General features: G+C 36.4%; 1 protein-coding gene across 2 annotated transcripts in view; it reads left to right on the forward strand.

Moving 5' to 3' along the window:
- The window catches only part of ADK (adenosine kinase), a 277,135-nt gene that overhangs the window by 190,925 nt on the left and 66,912 nt on the right, over positions 1-19,298 (forward strand). For both annotated transcript variants that reach the window (XM_050336557.1, XM_050336566.1), the window contains exon 7: positions 6,055-6,225. In XM_050336557.1, coding sequence (XP_050192514.1) covers positions 6,055-6,225 — 171 coding nt within the window. The remainder of the gene's footprint in view (positions 1-6,054; positions 6,226-19,298) is intronic.

Consider the following 19,298-nt stretch of genomic DNA (forward strand, 5'->3'; position numbering starts at 1 on the left):
TTATAAAGCAATACTTTCATAAAAATAAACAATGCATACAGGAACAAGCCAAAACAATTACTCAGAGAAATTGTTGCATTCTTGCTGTCCTTGCTTCGTGATTTAAAACAACTGTCTCCAGTAGGAACTGGACTAAAACAGCAGGTTTTGTTTCATTAAGTAACTGCTTGCTGATCACTATGAGATAAAATATAGTTCCAAAATGCAATTGATACTGTGTAGGTACTTTTCAAGTTCCTAAATTACCCATTACAGGAAGAGCAGGTACATAGATTAAAATAAAGTTCATGTATTTCACTGGGTTACAGACTGAACGTTTCCCAAGTGGATAGTTATAAAAAGCTTTTGTTCTTTTTAGAGAAAGTAAAATGTTACCTAAAGCACAAGCACCTTTACTAGCAGAGGTCATGTTGATTGTTTAATGTGTGGAGGTTTGTTAATTATTTATGGAGGTATTCTTCTCCATATTGTGAGTATTTTAATATTTGTGTCATCATGGCTGTTCTATCGTATCTTATTAAGGAAAATAATTTAACAATAATTTCAAGCAGGAACAGGTTGCAAGTATAAATGCTCGAAACTCAGAGATCAGAGAGGTAAGGGGTCAATAAATCTGCTAACTTGACAGTGTTGCCCATTCCAAGTACTGTGCTCAGATGTTTCAATGTTATATCGTTTTTAAATTGTTCCCTGCTCTTTTAAACCCACTTAAGTACTCAGATGAAGATCTTCTGCTGCTCTAACATTCTAAAAAGATTCCTTGTGATTCCTGTTCTGAAGGAAAATTATTTCATTGCCATGTCTCACAGTGGGTGGGACATGGACTGCACCTCATCTGTGCTCTGGCAGTCCAGGGGCTGGAATATGAAAGTCTTTCAGCCTTTTGTGGTTGTAAGGGCACCTGGAAGCCTTTTGTAAGTTCTTCTATCTGGAGCAGTTACCTATTGGTTCATTCTCCATCCCAAGAATTGTCCTGTGTTCCATCTTCACTCTTTCCAAGCCCTGGTATTTCTGCTAGACTGCAACAGATGAGACTGATGGCAGAGCAGAGCTCAGGGAACTCTCTTCTGCCCAAGTGTGTGCCTTGAAGTTCTCTTTGTGTACAGAATAGAGGAAACTTAGCCAGGTCCGAAAGCTCTGACTTGGTTGTGTTTGTCATGTAATGGAGCAAGTTATTTTGGCACCTCAGCAGTCACAGTCTTTCACTGGAACTGCCAGCACGCTTAAAGTCAGGTTTCTGTAGGGCTTTACTGAATCACAGTATTTATGAGGACTGTCACTACGTAACTGTCAAACTTTCTATGTGCCTGAAAAATTCCACCCTTTAGATGGATGAGAGTGTGATGTCATCATAATTGCATTTTTATGTAAATGCTTGCTATAAAATAATTTTGGATTAAGTGATGTGTTCCTTTCATGTTGGCAGAATATAATTTGTCTTAAATGGCAGCAGACTGTTGTATATGTTTTTCTGAAAGTTAAATATTTTGATTCACACTCACAATTTATTGATTTTACATTGTTACCAAATGGCATTCCAAAATCGGCTCAGAATACCGTGGTTCAAAATCCTGTCATTCATATGATAAAGTTATTTTCATGTAACCCCTCTGGGAGTGTCAAGGAAAGTGGAAGAGCTAGAAAGAAGAGAGGACAAATGCATTTTAGCAGGTAATAGGTTTGAAAGTAATCCTAACTTTTATTATCCCTGTATGTTCTAAAGACAACATTGCTTCTGTGCTATTAAACAATAATAAATCCCGAATTGCAAAGTTATTATCATCTTGCCCTGAATTTGTTTGGAAATATTGACTTGGAAGAAAAAAATAATCTTGATCCTCGTTGTGCAAACATTCCACATATGTAATCCAGACAAATTCAGCGTAAGCACGAGCTCAGTGTAAGCCAGGCTTCTCAGTTTGGGCAGAACACCTTATACAGAACTACTTTCAGCAAAGCCAGAGTTGTGCTGGCTTCATGAGGTCACCTCTTCAACACTCTCTGATTCTGTGCTGCTGACACTTTTGACACCCTTAATTTGCTGCCCTCACATCTGCTGTAGCTAGTGCTGTAAGAACTTAGTGTAGTCAGAGGAAACCTTTTAGGTCTGTGTGTGATAAAAATGAGAGAGATGGCTTCCAAAGACAAATTGCTTTTGTGTAAACTCACCAAATCCTTCTGGTAATGCTAGTGTCTACCAAAAAAAGACTTGAACGTAAAAGACTATCCAGTATTCACAGTACCTTGCCACATTTTAAAAGGTGCATCAAAGAATTCCTAAATAGTATAAAAGTGAGATTAATATGATATTCTCTATTGACTCTGTCCACTACTGTCATGTGCATCTTAATACTGAATTTTGAAAGCTTTTAAGTTACAAACAAGTGAGACTGCATCTCCCTTAGCCATGTGTCTGCAATACAGTAATGTATTTTTCTTTTTTCTTCTGTTTTTTTTTTCTCTTTATCCCACAAGTAAAATGTTTTGCTCTTCACCAAAGGACTGTATTTAAATAAAAGGACTGCTTACAGTGCATAATAACAGTATTGCTGTTGTACATGTGCACATACCAACATGCATACACGTAATTCAGTCTACCATCCTATTTTCCTTCTGTATGTATTGGTTCAGCCTTACTCTCTGGCTTGTGGTACAATGGTACCTTCCTCCTGGCATAAAAAAGACACTCATTACATTTTGAGCAGCAGAAAATAGTGGCACATCATGAAGCAGTAGCATCTGGTATACTCAGTCTCAATAAGTGCACGCCAAGGGAATGCTGCGTGCTGCTAATATGTCTGATAGCCTTTAATGTTTAATGGGTTTTCTTAGTACAGTATTGCTGCCTGTCACTTTCTGTGACTGCACTGCCCAATTATCACATGTCCTTTTATCACAGAATTATCAAGGTTGGAAGAGACCTTTAAGGTCATCAAGTCCAATCGTCAACCCAGCACTTCCACTGTAACCCCTAAACCACATCACCCAGTGCCAGATCCAGACACCTCTCGAGACTAAACAAACCCAGCTCCCCCAGCTTTTCATCAGAAGACATGTTTTCTAGACCTTTCACGAGCCTTGTTGCCCTTTGCTGGACATGCTCCAGCAGCTCAATGTCCTTTTCAAAATGAGGGGCCCAGAACTGAATGCAGCACTTGAGGTGTGGCCTCACCAGTGCCGAGGGAGATGATCACTGCCCTGGTCCTGCTGGCCACACTTGCTGATACAGGTCAAGGTGTCAGTGGCCTCCTTGGCCACCTGGATGCACTGCTGGCTCATACTGAGCTGGCTGTCAACCATCAACCCCTTCTTTCATTAAGATAGATAGATACATAGTAATTTCCTTTTCCTATGCAACCTTAGTCTTCCAGGCTGTCGGAATATCTATATATTAACTGCCTCATCCTTTGATCACAGGTATTTTCCTTATAGTTGTTTTAAAGTACCTCTGGGTTTTGAGGGTAAGTAGGTTCCCAAAACTCTCTGAAATAGACTAAGGTGTGTAGGTAGGTATAGAATATCTTTTGAGGAGCCTCTTAACCTTCTTGTTAATGGGAATAGAATTTCCTGCTAGTGAAATACTAAGTCTTTTATAGCAGTGGTACTAGGATACACTTATTCTACCACTCAAAGCTAATACTGGCTAACAGTTAATTGTTGGAGCAGGTAGGAGTAGTTGGGTTAGGCATTTCTTTGTATATATCTGTCTGGACAAAAGCAGTGGCAACTGCAAGGGCCTACAGACTGAGGTTCTAAGGAAGTCACCGTTTGCTCTGAATCCCAGTGAGATATAAGAAAACCTGTTTATTTTAGTGGAGTTCATTCCTGTACACAACTGTAGCATGCTGAAGTAGGGTGGTCTGTGGCTTGCCTAGTTGTAATTCAAACTTGGAGAGTTGGGTTGCTGTAATGGTTATAGCTGCAATTGGAATTCCATTAAAAATAGAGACAAACTTAATTTAAAACTTAAGGAGGGGGATTGAATTAGATTTCTTTAAACCCAAATCTCTTCAGATCAGATTTTATACATTTTCTCCCTACTTTGTTAATTCCACTGTGTTGATTATATTGCTACAACTTCATTTTGCAAAGCAGTGTTATACTTGGCAAAGAGTTCTCATACACACAATTTATAGATGTTTTAATGTCAAACACTTATTTAAATAAAAGTATAAATAAAGTCATGGAAGAATGCAATTAAATGGCAGAAGTGATTTTTAGGAAACCCAGAAGACAGAGCTGTAGCCTTTGAGATTTCCTGGCCTTTACTTTGCAGGATCTGAAAAGCAAGCTCTCCTTTCTGTATCTCAGTACTTTTATGTTGCCTTTCCAAAGAAAAGGGAGTTGGATGCAGGCCTGAGTTAGATCCCATGGGGTTAGTGTTCCGTACCTTAAATTACAATCAGATGTATTTTAGTTCAGATGAAGTTTTTAGCCTAAAATTGGTAAGAAGCCTAATTATTTGACCAGGTTACTGTTTACATAGACCACTGTAGAGCAATCTGTCATTTATCCACAGCTGGCAACATCTTTCCTTCGAAAGGTTTTTATTTTGTGTTTGGAACAGTTTTTACAAAATCCATTTCTGTTCATTAAATGAAAAACTAAAAGATGGCAGAGATTGCTATGGAGATAAGATGTTATATAAACTGTTCATTCTAATTCTTCACAATGTAAAAATACCAAAGATGTTTGGATGTTTACAGGCTTCCAGTTGTTAAAGGTACTAGTAACTCCACAACTTGCACAGGATTCTTTGGACTTTTATTGTCAAGTAGTGAATTGTGCCAGATTTTGAAATCAATCGTGCATTTGTTAGACTGGAGAGTGTGGAGTAAGGAGAAATAAATAAGTACACTCTCAAAGCAGTCTTTAATCTGTAGACTCATTGTATTATTTTTTCCAGTAAGTAGAATGCCTAGGATGATCTGATAACTGAAGTATGTGGGATAAAAATACAGATATTCTGTGATTTGAAGGCATACTCATATGGATAAAAACTGGAAAATTATACTGATTAACTATTACACCTTTTAGAGTGTCTTGGTGGTGGTGTTATAGATAGGATTGAGATGAAGGTTTATTTGTCAGGCCTTCCTCAAAGTTATTTATTACTGTGCCTTAGACATTATCTCTGGCCCTAAATTTAACAGTTGCTGCTTATGCTCAAAAATTGCTATCATTCACTGAGCTTTGAGAACAGTTAGTAAAATTAGTTTTAGGATTATGAAAACAAAACCTTCAAAACTTGTTTAATTAGTGCAAAGATTAAGCCTTTGTCTAATTACTAGACTAATGGAACTGTAGGGGTTCTTTACATGGCTCCTGGAATACATTCGAGGTTGAGGTAACCATCTGCAATGCTAAAGTCAAAATGGCAGCCTTGACCTGTTCTTCATAGAGAGTCGAAATCAGCATTCACTGTTTAGTAGACAAGCAGTCATTTGTGGTTGAGTTCTGTTTATTTTGTTTCACAGTCAATACTTACTTGAATGTTGACGTTCTGAGTAAAGAAAAATATTTTTGGGGAGAGGGGCAAATAAAATACATATGTGGAAAGGAAAACCCCTAGGTTTTTCCTGCAAAACAATAACACCTGCTACAAAGTCAGCATATTCAAGACCTTTATTGTAAATAAGGTAATAATTTTTCGGACAAGGGATTTCATTAGTCTTCCAACTGTATATAGAGCCATCATACTGGACTTCAGAATTAAGCAGCACAGTCTGATTGTCTCTATTACTATAAAGGGGCATTTAGAATTATATCACATTTTAAAACATGAACGTTACTCTTAGCTGCCATGGGAGAGTGTACTACATGGAATGCAGAGCTAGGGAGTTATGCTTAATTTTGGCAGTCCGTCCTAGGCGTATGCAAGACTTTTTGTCACCTCTTTAATACCTTAATGGAAAAGCGGTGTTTCCCAGAAGCTTTTATCTGTGCACATGTATAACAAATGTGGGTTGGGGGACACTTTATAGGAAAAGCATGCTTGATGTGGTACCTAATATGAAATCAGTAACATACATTGATTTGTTTGGATGCTTGCAGGGATTCTTCCTGACGGTGTCACCGGAAGCAGTATTAAAAGTGGCTACTCAGGCTTCTGCCAACAACAAGATCTTCAGCTTGAATCTTTCTGCACCATTTATTAGCCAGTTCTACAAAGAGCCTATGATGAAAGTCATGCCTTATGTTGATATTCTTTTTGGAAATGAAACGGTGAGTCTTAATTAATTGAAGTATTCATATCTCTTGCACCAAGGTGTTTGTGTCTCAGAACCTGCTTCCCCAGAACATAGCTGTGCCAGGGGAGGTTCAGGCTGGACATTAGGAAGAATTTTTTCGCTGAAAAACTTGTCAGGCATTGGAATGAACTGCCCGGGAAAGTGGTGGAGTCACCATCCCTGGAAGTGTTCAAGAAACAACTGGACATGGCACTTAGTGCTACAGTCTAGTTGATGGCGTGGTGATCAGTCAAAGGTTGGACTCAGTGATGTTGGAGGTCTTTTCCAGCCTTGATGATTTTATGATTCTGTGATTCCTGCTCCTTTTTTTATAGAGGGAATCTTGACCATGTGAGGTGTCACTGAAAAATCAAATCTATGGCAACTGGACTGGGATATTTCAATAGATGTCAAAGATGTCACTTGACCTGTTAGAGGTTTACAACCTGCTTATTCTCATAAGAAATATTGTCTGCTTTGGAATAAGTGCCCATGTGCATGATGTACTCATCCTGAGGTTAAGTCTGCTGGAAGGAATCACATGAAGAGCTACTACTGAGCTTCTGTAATTTGATTCCATACCCATACTGCTGCTATTCGTAGTATTTTCTGTGATGAAGACAACTCTCTGGGGAGAAGTGGAAGGAGAAAACTAAGAAATAGGTAATTGGTTTAAAAGGTTCACAATGATTTTATGGTAGATGGACTGGCAGTCCATCAAAGGAGGGCTTATCTTTACCGTGCAAGTTGGCAAACAGATTGCATGAAATTCTGCCTGGAAGTCCATGTTAATAGACAAAATTAATTCAGATTTCACTCATCGTAGTGCTATCACCTCTTGATTTTTTTCCACTTTAGAAAGTGTTCTTAAATATTTATTAGTTTGCTCAGCAGGAAAAAGTTGAAAAAAGCCTTGGAAAGTGTGACACACCTAAATGAAGTGTGGGTTTGTCGCTCAAGATAACTTCATCAGTACAGGAAAATTATGGAACAGCGACTTACTCCTGTTAGTGGTTACTCCTGATTGTGATAACAGGGACTTGCACCCACACAAGTCAGTGTTTAGACTGTTGTCCACATGTCCACATTAGGGACTAGCATTGTTACAGATACAAGACTTAAATATTTTAAAGTAAGTATTTTTAAAACAAAGAAAATTGCAGTGTTTTTAAATGCAGTGGGATGAGCAAAATCTTTTTAACTATAGTTAACTACACAGAAAAAGTACTTTCCAGACATACTGCTGCTACTCCTAACTGTTAACCTTTATACATCTTTCATGATACAATCCTCACAAAGATGGTACTGAATATTTTGATTTAATAACAGTGTAATACTGACACAAAAAATCTTATCAGATTTTACAAATTACATAATACTAAGTCCAGCCAGTTTTGTGGTAGATGGGCTTTGTAGAAACTTCTGGGATTAAACCTTGCTGGTCTTAAATGTAAATACTGCTGCTTTGACCTAGTAGGATAATTCAGATCACAATGGTGCATTAGGTGCTATTTTTCATAGGTTGTTACATTTTGTATATTTGTGTTATTTACAGGCAATAATCCACTGTAAGGTGACATTCCAATTTTAGAAATTATATTAAGTCTACATAAATTTCCTATGTCATTTCAGTTTGTTATGATATTATTCCCCAGCTGTCATAAAATATTGGATAGGACTGTTGGGTTTGTTAAAGTTGAAAGACTCCCTGTATTTTCTGTGTATAATTTCTGAAGCATTTTGGTGTCTTTCAGGGTAATAGATGCTATTTAAACTTAAGTGAACATTCCTAAACCTGGCAGTACAAAATATATAAATTCTTCAGAGTACCACTCTCTTTGCTACTTATACTAATCATGGAACCCTTGTCATTTTTTGGTCTCTGCTTCCTGCCATATAGGCTGGCTATTGCTGCTTTTGAGGTGTTGAAATGCTATTTGCAGTGGTTTATTCTCTCTTCTTTCTGTGTGACTTGAAACCACACTCTTGGCATGAGGTACTTCTGGTTTGGAATAGCTGCTGTGTTTTCTGATTGTCAGTATTTCCGCTCTCTACACATGGTTGTTGGTAAAGAGTAGTTGCAAAACTCAAGAGAAAGCTCATTCTGACATGTTGTGCCTTCTAGTAGCTTCCTCCTTTGTTAATTTCAACTACAAGTACATTCAGGAATTTTTTTGTGTCTGTGTATGCCCTGGTGGGCAATGAACCACTTCAGCCAGCCAACACCAAATTTTTGCCCATTTAGTGTGATTTCCTTTTCATTTTTGTTACAATTTCCATCAGTGTAAGCACATAAGTTAACATATAAGCAAGGCATACAAAGTGTTGTGGTTGTTACTTTATTAGTGCAAACAATACTCTTAGACACAATTTTTATTCTTCCCTGTATTTATCTTCACTCCACATTATAGACCAATACAATTCTGTAGTTAAGCACTGAGCTGTTTATTTTTTGAGTAATACAAAAACATTCAAGTGCAGCAAAATTCCAAATTGCTGCCATTCCTAAACTAAAAACAATTGGCAAAGTGATTTTAAATTACATCTTCTACTTAAAAATTTACATCTGAATGGAGATTGGTTATTTCAAGTTTCAGCCAGATGGTAATTAAAATGGGCAAGTTATAAACCTCTCAGAATGAATGTTCTAGTTTAGAATGTAAATGCCAGCATACCCTTTACTGCAGTGGAGTCATGGAATGCTGTGGTAACAACTCAGAACATGTATCAGTTTCAGCATTAACTCAGTGACCACTGGTGTTTTTATAATTTATTTAAATCCCTTTTATAACTACCTAAACATCTTGTCTTGGACTTTTGATATTTATTAACTGTACTTCACATAATAAATTTAGTACAGAACATTCAGAAAAGGAATAATTATATGGTCATTGCAGCTAACCAATTAGGGTCATTCTGCAGTCATTATGTAGCAATACATGACTGGAGAACTTGATTATTGTCATTGCTTTTAATTTTTATTAAATTAAGGTTTTTTTAATAGTGCCATTTTGCAAATGGTTCTTAGCAGTAATACCTTCCAAGCTACCATAATCACTGGATAATTAACCTGCCAGGATTAAGCACACTCTACTTTGCCTTAGGATGCTTAACTCTAAAATAAGGTCAATTATCTCCTGATGATAACTGCTTTGTCACAAGTTACTGCTTAATTCGGCTGTAAAAGCTCACCTTACAATACATATTTTACAACTCAAAGTAACTTTCAGTAACAGAATGGTCAAAGGAGTGAAAGCTTTTAAAGTGACATGATTACACAGAGTTGTGGAATGTTTCCTACACAGAAATTATACTAGGCAAGTAAAGGAGACTAAATTTGTATATATTTCTTTCCCAGACCTCTTTCTACTTCCTCAGTTAGGGCTAAAGCTTGATGTCTCTGATATACTTGACCCATCAAAGTCAAGAATGGGCACAGGAATCTGAATTCAATTTCCAGTCTCCCCAAAAGACATGAGTTACAGTGGCATCTCCTCAGGGAAGAGACTACTTTTGAGGGGAAACAGGCTGTGTATTCTTGGATGTGCAACTGGATAGCAGTTTCTTCAGAATTCAAGGGATGCTGCAAGGCTTTCACATGATTCATCCCTGCATATGGCACCAATTCATGACTCAGAGGAATATTTGTTCATATTGATGTGGTAAAGATCTTCTGGGTTCTCTTGCTATGTGTGGGCAGGGCATCACTGAGAAATTTTAGAATTTAGAAACTTTAGAATTACAGACATGCTGAGCTCCTCATGTAGGGCTCTACAACAAAAAGCAAAAGCCAACAATGTAACTTGTGGTATACAGTGTAGGGCCATCAGTAGAAGTTGAGGAGGTTATGTAGAATAGAAATTGTGAATTTTTCTTAAGTACAAATATAATAAAGAAAACTAAAATAACAGTTATTCTTGGAAATTAGATCCTCATCCTCTGTACTGTAAAGAGCTGTTACTTCTAAACACTCAGTTTCTGAACAAATTAATTACAGGATTGTAAACTGAAGTTCTGCAAAGACAGATGCATCTGCGAGCTCGTGGGGAAATTGATGCTGATGTGACAACAAATGCACTGAAAAGAAGGCAGGTTGTATGCAAGACTTGTACATTTTAAGAAGCAATAACAATTGCTTTAGTGATGGTTAGGAAGTTAGAAATCCTGGGCTTTAAAGAGATGGGTGCCTTTGTATGGAATAAGGTATCAAACAGGTCATCATTTCCTCTTCACAATTGTACTGAAATAGTACATTGTGCCTCCTTTATTTAAAATTTTTTTCAAGTGAGGTATCAAATACTAACAGAAAGATCCCTACAAATATAGGTGCTTTGGATACAGCCTTTAAGATTCTTTGTAAGCCTGTGTAAAAGCAAGTCTCTTTAGCGACATGGAAAATTCTCTTTAGTGGCAAGGAAAAACAGTAAACATAAAACTGAGCTTTTGGTGAGATAATGTGCTCCTGATTTTAAACTTAGTTTAAACTTTTAAACTGTAGTTTTGTGCTTATTTTAACCAGAGGAATAAATGGAAATGCTGCTAAATTTTCTAGCATGAACTATGTTCAACACACTAGGATTTACACCTAAGTGACAGTTTCCAAATGAAGTGGTCTATTCCCTTTCTGTAAACAACTTTCACTCCACATACTTTCATATATTACATTAAGATATGATCCTGCAGACAACCTTCAGTCCCACCTGCAAATTCCCTCTGCTGCATTATCACCTGGGACCAGACTGATAGCTGCAGGCTTAGGAATCTACCCACAGCCCACAAGAATCTTGAATGAGACATAATCACTTTTGTAAGATAAATAAGCCTCGTGGTGATTCTTTTCAAACTAGTGTGCATTCATAATGGCAAAAGTGAATTGATTTGAATTTACATTATGCAATTGCTAGTGTTTCTAGACCTAGCATATAGCTTTCCACAACCACCTGAACGTCCTTTCACATTGGTGAATTGTCTGATTCTGAGGATAGTGTTGAGAAGTAAGAGTCAGGAGAAAATCAGCTGGCAGATGCAATTTGGTGTGTGGAAGACAGGAAATACAGTTTGACTTCCAATAATGAAAGAGAGACCAACATTTCAGTCTGCTTTTCTGTCTCAGATGAGACCAAAAAGTAACAAACATAGCAAAGGATGGCTGGTCATGCCATAAATATCACCAAATTGAAGTTTCTGTTTGAAGTGTTTACAAGTAAGCATTTACAATTGGTTTTAAATGTTTGAAGTTATTACTAGAAGGCAAATAGTAGATCATATTTGAAATTCAGTATCTCAGAGAGGCTCATTTTACTGTGCTGCTCACTTGCATGTATGTTACGTAAGGAGCCCTTAAAAAAATATTTTTTTTAGCTTACTGAACCTGGTCCATATTGAGGAGTTATTTTCAGTCTGGTTGTTTGCAAACTGTCATCCTTAGGAGTTCAACCTTTAGCTTCTACATCTTTATTCATTTGGAATTAGGTTTTCAGAAACATTAAGCATCTTAAATGAAATTAAGTTGGGTGTCAGTGTTTTGCATTTCAGTTTATATGAGAGCATTTTCTTTTTCCTTGTGCTTTCAGAAGTTCTCAGAAACTTGCCCCACAGGTGAGGGTAATTATCTTCAGTTCGTAGGCTGGGTGAGAGACTGAGGTTTGCACAGTTCCCTACAGGGAGTCTGCGGTTCAGTTAAAAATCGTACTCAGATATTCTGACCCAGTTTATTAAATACACATGGGAAAAAATTTTGTGAGGAGACATCTCATCTTTCCTTCTGTTTTAACAGGTAGAGGTTTTTAAGGTCAGCTGCTGCTGGTGTTTGCTTTTCTAAACTGCGGTAAACAGATAGTATTTTCCTTTTATAAATGCTACGTTTAGGATTTCTGCAGTCTTTGGAGGGAGCCTGGGAATTAAAAAGTGTAATTCTGAATGGAGGAAAAATAAATATTATTTTTCTTTGATGTCTTTGTACAATTTGGATGCCTATTTCCTGGTGCAGGTGTTGTGTTTTCAATTATAGGACAGCTATGGCATTGTAATATTGCTCCTTAATTCATAGAATTAACTTTCTCAGTTTTGGAATACCTAATAAACTGTGGCCATCTGAAAAATGAGAGCATCTCTAGCACAAGGGAGGTGGATAATGTCAATGGTGTGTTGCAAAGATGTGCTGTGGGAAGGATGCTGAAACAGCCCAAGGCTATTTCAGCAGCAGACACTGAATCTGCTTCTCCTTCTCTCCTCTCTCTCTCTTTTTTTTTTTTTCCTTTTTTTCCCTCCCATGTGAACTGCAGTGGCTCTCTAAGATAAAATGCTTTTAAATCATTTCCCAACCTTGCAGCCGTTTCTGATAAAAGCCCTGTTATCTGAAATGATATGAATCACTGTGGAGTTAATCATACCTTATACAACAACATATTTTGTTGTGATTCATTCTGTCTCAATTAATCATCTTATTTATCTACATTGTCTCAGCTGCTGCAGTGAAATTCATGAGTAATAAGCAAGTAATTATTTTAGTACAGTTTACCTAGTACATTGTGAATGAAAGGAAAATTGATAGCCAAGTATTTAGATTTATATAGAGCACTGCTTTCAGCTAATGTCTAGATATTTAAGCAATTTAGGAATCCTATCTCAAAAAATGGCTTTCCTGTTACAGAAAACAAGCAGGTATTTAGAAGCAGAACTTATACTTTCCAACAGACTTCACTTCCTAAAGCTAAAAATATTTCCTGATAGTCTCTCAGAATGCTTAGGGATATTTATCCTTCCTTAGACTATGCAGTGTTGAGATGTTTTTAAGATTGTGAATACTGGAGAGCTTGCAGCATAAGACAAAACATGTCCTGTGAGAAAGGAAGGCAAATTCCACTGTATTTCAGCAGCTTGTGTTTTACTGACGATGATTGATAACACTTTTCACTTTGTAGCACTTCCCAGAGCGTCTCACAACACTTCATAAACATTAAAGCTCAGAATAAACCAGTAAGCTGGGTGTGTAGTCTTGTCTGTTTTACAGGTGGACAATTGAAAGGTTATTTGCTGAAGGTCACCCAGCGAGAGCAGAGCCAGGAACAAGCAAAATTGAGTTTTAACTTTTTTCTTCAGTTAAGTGTCCTGAGATGTCAGCTGCTGGCTACATTTTGGATAAAACTCACCTGTCTGGAGGAAAAGAGGTGTAGAACTTGGCTTTCAGTTTTCAATGTAATATTACTATATGTCTCTGACAGCCTTTTGAAGGTAAATTGCATATGCCTTTTCAATAATCAGATCACTAGGGCAAAAATGTGTAATATATCATTTCTAATATAATTTAAGAAACACAAAAAATAAGATAATTAATAAAATTGATTTATATAGTTGATAAGAACTGGAAGAACAGAGGCAGAAATCTTCACAAAAACTTCTTTAAATCAGTGTAAATTCAGAACAATGCAATTTCCCTGATATTTGCAGATAACAATGCAGGTGAAATATGTAAGTTATAGTAAGGATTTGTTTTCCAGTCCACCTAAGGTTAATTCAATGCCTCCTCATTTCGAGTTCTGTTTAGGGCAGATGTAACCAGTTTCTGATTCAGAGTATTGTTAGGACATGCTAAAGCCTTTTATGCCAACATATACTGGGGATTCTCCCCTTGTTGCAGACAGTCCTTGCAGTGGACTGACCATACAGTACCATGTTATCCCCATAGAAAGCATCTAAGTGTGAGCTGACAGGTGAGCTCTCCCATGTCCTCATCACGTGATGTCATCTGCCCCCTTTACTCAGATTCAGCAACTTTATGTCCATGGCAAGAGTGAATTCAGTGGGTTGGACTACTGTTGAATCACTGAGCTGGTCCAGCTTTCCCAGGCAACAGGATCACTAGATCTGACGAGATGAGAGGGTAGCACATGGTGGTACAAAGGACTTTGAAAGGGAAGCCTGGTAACTTCTCTGTTTCATCAGATCTAGCCAGGCAATACTGTTAGGGTCTCCCAAGCAATACAGCAAAGAAACACAGTTGGGGTCATTGACTGACTTAAATGCATAGTGTTTGCAGCAATATCCTTTTTTATTCTGACTTGCATTGTATTTGCAGCCAGTCTAAATGGTTTTATCTGCAGATATTTAGTTGAATGTTATTATGGATGGATAAGTTCAGATATTAGCTGTAAATGTTCTTGGACAGCGGGTTTTATATTAAACATTTTTTACTTAAAGAGTGTGTATTGATGCTTGCTTTGTTTATAAATTTGATTCTGAACAAAGTGTTCTTGAAAGTGGAGAAGAGGGAAGGATAGTCGGGGAGCCAGTAATAAGTCTGGAAAATCTTGGAAACCTACTTTAGGGGTTTTGGAATAGAATTGGCAATATCTTTATTATGTTAACCAATTTTTCTATAATATTACATAGCACTATTTTTTCAAAACTACAGTTTCAACTTTGTTTTTTTATCATATTATCCTTCTCTGTCAACACCTTCCTTCACTCTGTTTATATAGCTCATATAATATTTTTATTCCATCCAGGCTGTTTCACATCTGATTACAAATATATTAACTAATTTCATTTTTCTGACTTTCTTCAACAAAGAAGAGCAAAACTAGGCATTTGAGCCTCTCTTCTTTCTAATTAGTTATATAGCCTTCTGTCACTGGGGTTCCTACTGTTGATTTTATAAGAATAAATGTAACCCACTGATGTTTCTTTAAGACTACTGAAAAGTTACTGTGTGTAAGTAAAATAACACAAAAAGATTTTTTCCTTTATGCGTTGACATATATGTTGGAGGTATTTAGAACTGATTTATGCTAAACCATTACTGATTAAAATCTATATTTTAATTTTTAATTAGAATTTAGAGTAAAGACATTAGAGTTTACAATATGGGACATTTTCCTTGATTAAATATACTAATTATACAATTAAAACATAATTTATCCCTCTTGCAAATGACATTAAATGGAAAGCTAAATGTGCAATATATTATGAAGCATATGCAATGGGTCATAAATGTATGTAAGAGCTGCAAAAATATTTTACTGATTTCTAAAGTTTTTTCAAAGAGTTGTCATAAAGGCAGGAAATAAGCTTGTAAAAGGATTAGAAAAAATACAATTGCAGATACCTAACATATCTGAAAGATACATAAAAGCATCCATGGTTTTCCCAAAGGCATTAATTGATCTCTAAAGCTTTGTTGTATTTATAAATTTAAGCCACCCCATTTACAACAACCTTTGGGTGATAGTTTTGCAGCCACATGAAAGTGTCTCCTTAAGCTATATTTTCAGGTTTAGTGGTCATATTCTGACTTACAATACCATTTGTTTAAGTACTGACCTCCCAGGGAAGCAACGTGGAGAAATTGCTTTGCTCTGTAGGTTTTTGTCCTAAGTTAACGGAACTTATCCCTCCTAGTCATTACATTCTAATTGTTTTAATTCTCCACAGAAATGATCCACGAAACCTTTACTTTAATGAAACTACTGCTAATCCATGTGTGATAAGTAACATTAAGTCAACCTTCCTTTGACTCCTCATATTCTGTGTCAAAACCAACAACATATGCAATCACATTAGAGAAACACACGTACATGAGTCAGTTTGCTTTCTATGCTCAAGTGGTTTCCAGGCGAAGGAGCTTTCCTCTGAAGGAGAGAACTGTAGCAGTCTGATGGTTGAGACAGTTGAAATTTTGTAATATATAAAACTGCCTGATTGTTGGTTAGTTTTATAGCTGTGTAGAGGGGGGCTTCCTACTCTGAACTTGAAATTCAACCAACAGTTGTGTTCTTCATCTTCATTTCATTTGGAGGCAACAGTTTCACGAGTAGAAAGTTTCTTCCTTTCACCCACAGCTAAGGAGAAGGACTTCCCCACCATCCTTACAAAGGAACTGGCCATCAGCATCTGCTTCTAGTCCGAGCCTTAGAGCCAGCTGGTTCTCCCTGCTCTGTAGGGACATGGGCTGTCCTTGTCAGGAAGCAAAAACCTTTAGTGTTTGAGAGACCCATTTGAAAGCAATTGGAAAGTGGTACACATTCCGATGGAAGACCCTTAGGATACCCAATTAACCTGTCCGCTGTGATACTTTTCAAGCTGTTCTTCTGTTATCAAGGTACAGCCTTGCTAGGGTGTCTGAAGATATCCCAAATATCTCTGGAATTAGGAGTTTTATTTTAATTTTTCTAATGCTAAAGATTGATATCTCAATTCCAGGGTAACTCATTATTTTTATTGAGAAATTGAGAAATTCTACTTCTTCATCTTGATATTATTGTCCTTTGAGACTGAACCAGTCTGCAGGTCAAGAGCTTGTTCATTTCTCTTTCCCTGTGACTACCCTTCTGAAGGATTCTATTTTTGTAAATCTGAGAGACCAAGCTATGGACAGTATCTTTGATCCCTGGCAGGTAGGAGACCTCACAGAATTAGGTTCTCTTTAGGATCTCTTTTAATGCAATGTGTTTCTCCTCTGGAATTCCTATGAGAGACTAGGGTATTTTTATCTTGTCTATCAGACTGTTGACCTCTCCAGGTTGTGCAATATTCTTTCTTAAAAGAACTGGAATTTTCATGAGAAATGAAGTTGTAGCCATAAAATGTGATGTTGTGGCAGTCCTGATTGCTCTGTAAGGAGGACCTTCCTGTAACTGGAAAAATATCTGAAATTTTGTGGAATTGCAGGATCTTTTACCATCAGTTTACATGTTTTTCTTTTTTTTTTTTTTAAACATGTATGACCTATGTGGATGGAGAGTCAGATGATCTTAACACACAGTATTTGATATTCATGTTGTTTTGGAGCAGCTATGATTAACATGTCTTTTTCCTCTTGTTGGAATTTCTACTAGAGCAGGAAATACATCTGTGAGTGGTCTTGGACACATACCAGTTTCAGATAAATGGATCAGTCAATTTAAATTCTGCATATATAGTTGCCAAACACTATGCATTTGATTTGAACATCAAAGTAAATGCCAGATTTGGATGGAGCTGCATCTTGGTATATGTGAATTACGATAATGAGTCAAACTACTGAATCTCACTGCTTAAAAAAGAACACTCATCATCTGGAACCAAATATCCTTCTTCTAGAATCTAAACTCATGAAAAGAACTGAAGAAGTACACAGCCTTATGCTGGCCAGTTGTAGCCCATCTCTGAACATGCGTTATCTGAAAGGTGGGTGAACACTCCTAGAAGTGTTCTGAAGTGTTGAATGGTGGCAGGTGGACCCGTTATTTAGAGCACACTATGGAAACCATGAGTTTCAGGAATCCCTATTAACTCTACTTGCAGATGAGTTTATTTCTTATTTCAAACAAGAACTCTGTGTCTCAGGATGAGTGGTATATGAATATATTTCAGGCAGAACAAGCTAAAATCAAGATCAAAGTGTTTAATGTGTTACAGATATGTTCTTGGGATAATTTTTAAGTTGGCATGGAAATGACAGTGTACCTCATCCCAACGTTATCTTTCCATTTATAGTAAAGATATCAAGTATTTTAGGGGAGAGTCTCCATTGTAACAGACTTTATTCAAACAATACCTATTCATTTTGCACATCTTCCATTGGAGTTGTTTATTTTAAGAAGTTAAATGTCAGTTATCACTTTTTAACCAACCTTCGCCTCTACCATTCTTAAACAACAGTTTATTTTTATTTGAAATTTAAAAATGCACTGTGTGAAATACTGCAACATAAATTAACAAAAATGAATCACTTTGTGGGGCATTTGCATAGATTTAGAGTAAGAGAAGAGTATGTACTAGGTTAATGAGCAATGATTTTAGACCAGGAAAATGCTTAATTCAGGAGTAAGCTGTGCAGACATTCTATCTTGTGGATGTTGTTCAAGGTAACAACTTTTAGAACAGTGTCTCATGTAACAAAACACAAAGCAAACCCCTAATTTTTCTATTGCAAAATCTTGTATGTCTAATGATACAGTAATGATTTTGTTAGGTGTATGGAGAAAATTGGGTAATTCATACAATATGTAGAAAGTTTTCTAATGGATTTTTTTTTAATTAGAATTGAAAAAATGTTTTCAGTGCTACTGTTTTGTTCATCTGTTAATAAGATCTCTTGCAATTAATCCTTGTTCAGGATTATGAGTAAGAAAAATTATACTTCATGTAGATAAAATTCACAAAAGGAGATCTAAAATATATCCAACTCATCCTGCAAACTGTTTGAAATGTAACTAATTTTGTCTATGTTAAGCGCTCCAACAGTGTTACTAATATGACCTTGCAGACAAAGGCATATGAAAAATTATATCAATAAAATTTTTAAATTCTCTAAAACAGGTTTTTTTCTGAAACATATTATATAGAGAATATATGATGGGTTGGCATGTTAAAATGGTTTTGTGGAACCTTTTCTAAAGCATCCTGTTTGCAAATTGACTATGTGAATAATGTGTCCATTCCAAGACAGCTTTTCTAAGAAATCATGTGATCTTTTTTTCTTGCCTATCTTCTACCTTTATTATTACAGCAGTTAACTGTACAGATGATGTTTGGAGTTCTATACACTGTACAAAACAGAGTAAGAGGCATGTCCTATCCTAAGAAACTTTCATTTTAAACAGAGATATCAAACAAAAGACTGGAGAAGTAATAACCAGAGAGGGGTGAAATGTCATAATAATGATGATATGCTTGTTCAGTGCCATTACACAATGTAGCTAAGGTTTTTGCTCTGTAGTCTCATATATCAATTTTTTAAAGAAATGCAATGAATGGAAGAGAAAAAAAAAGTAATGATGGTCTATGCTAAGGCTAGATATATGAGTCCCTTCACGTTTTTTGTTTGTTTTCTTAAATACTATAGTCTTAAATATCATGCAGAATTAAAACAGTTCATGATCAGTTAAAATTTCAAATATTTAAGACAGCGGTATTTAAGATTAACTGTTTTCCATTTACTGACTGTTACTTGGAACCAAAAGAGTCTTATATTTTTGTAAGCATAGTAAGCTACACTGTTTTTCTTTAAACTTTAGAGTATGAATTATATTCCTATAATGACAGCTGCAGGGTGGAATGTTTTAACACACTGGAGTGAGATATATC

Source organism: Myiozetetes cayanensis, unplaced genomic scaffold, assembly GCF_022539395.1.
Source record: "Myiozetetes cayanensis isolate MyiCay16 unplaced genomic scaffold, myiCay2020 scf10, whole genome shotgun sequence".
Taxonomy (NCBI): Eukaryota; Metazoa; Chordata; class Aves; order Passeriformes; family Tyrannidae; genus Myiozetetes; species Myiozetetes cayanensis.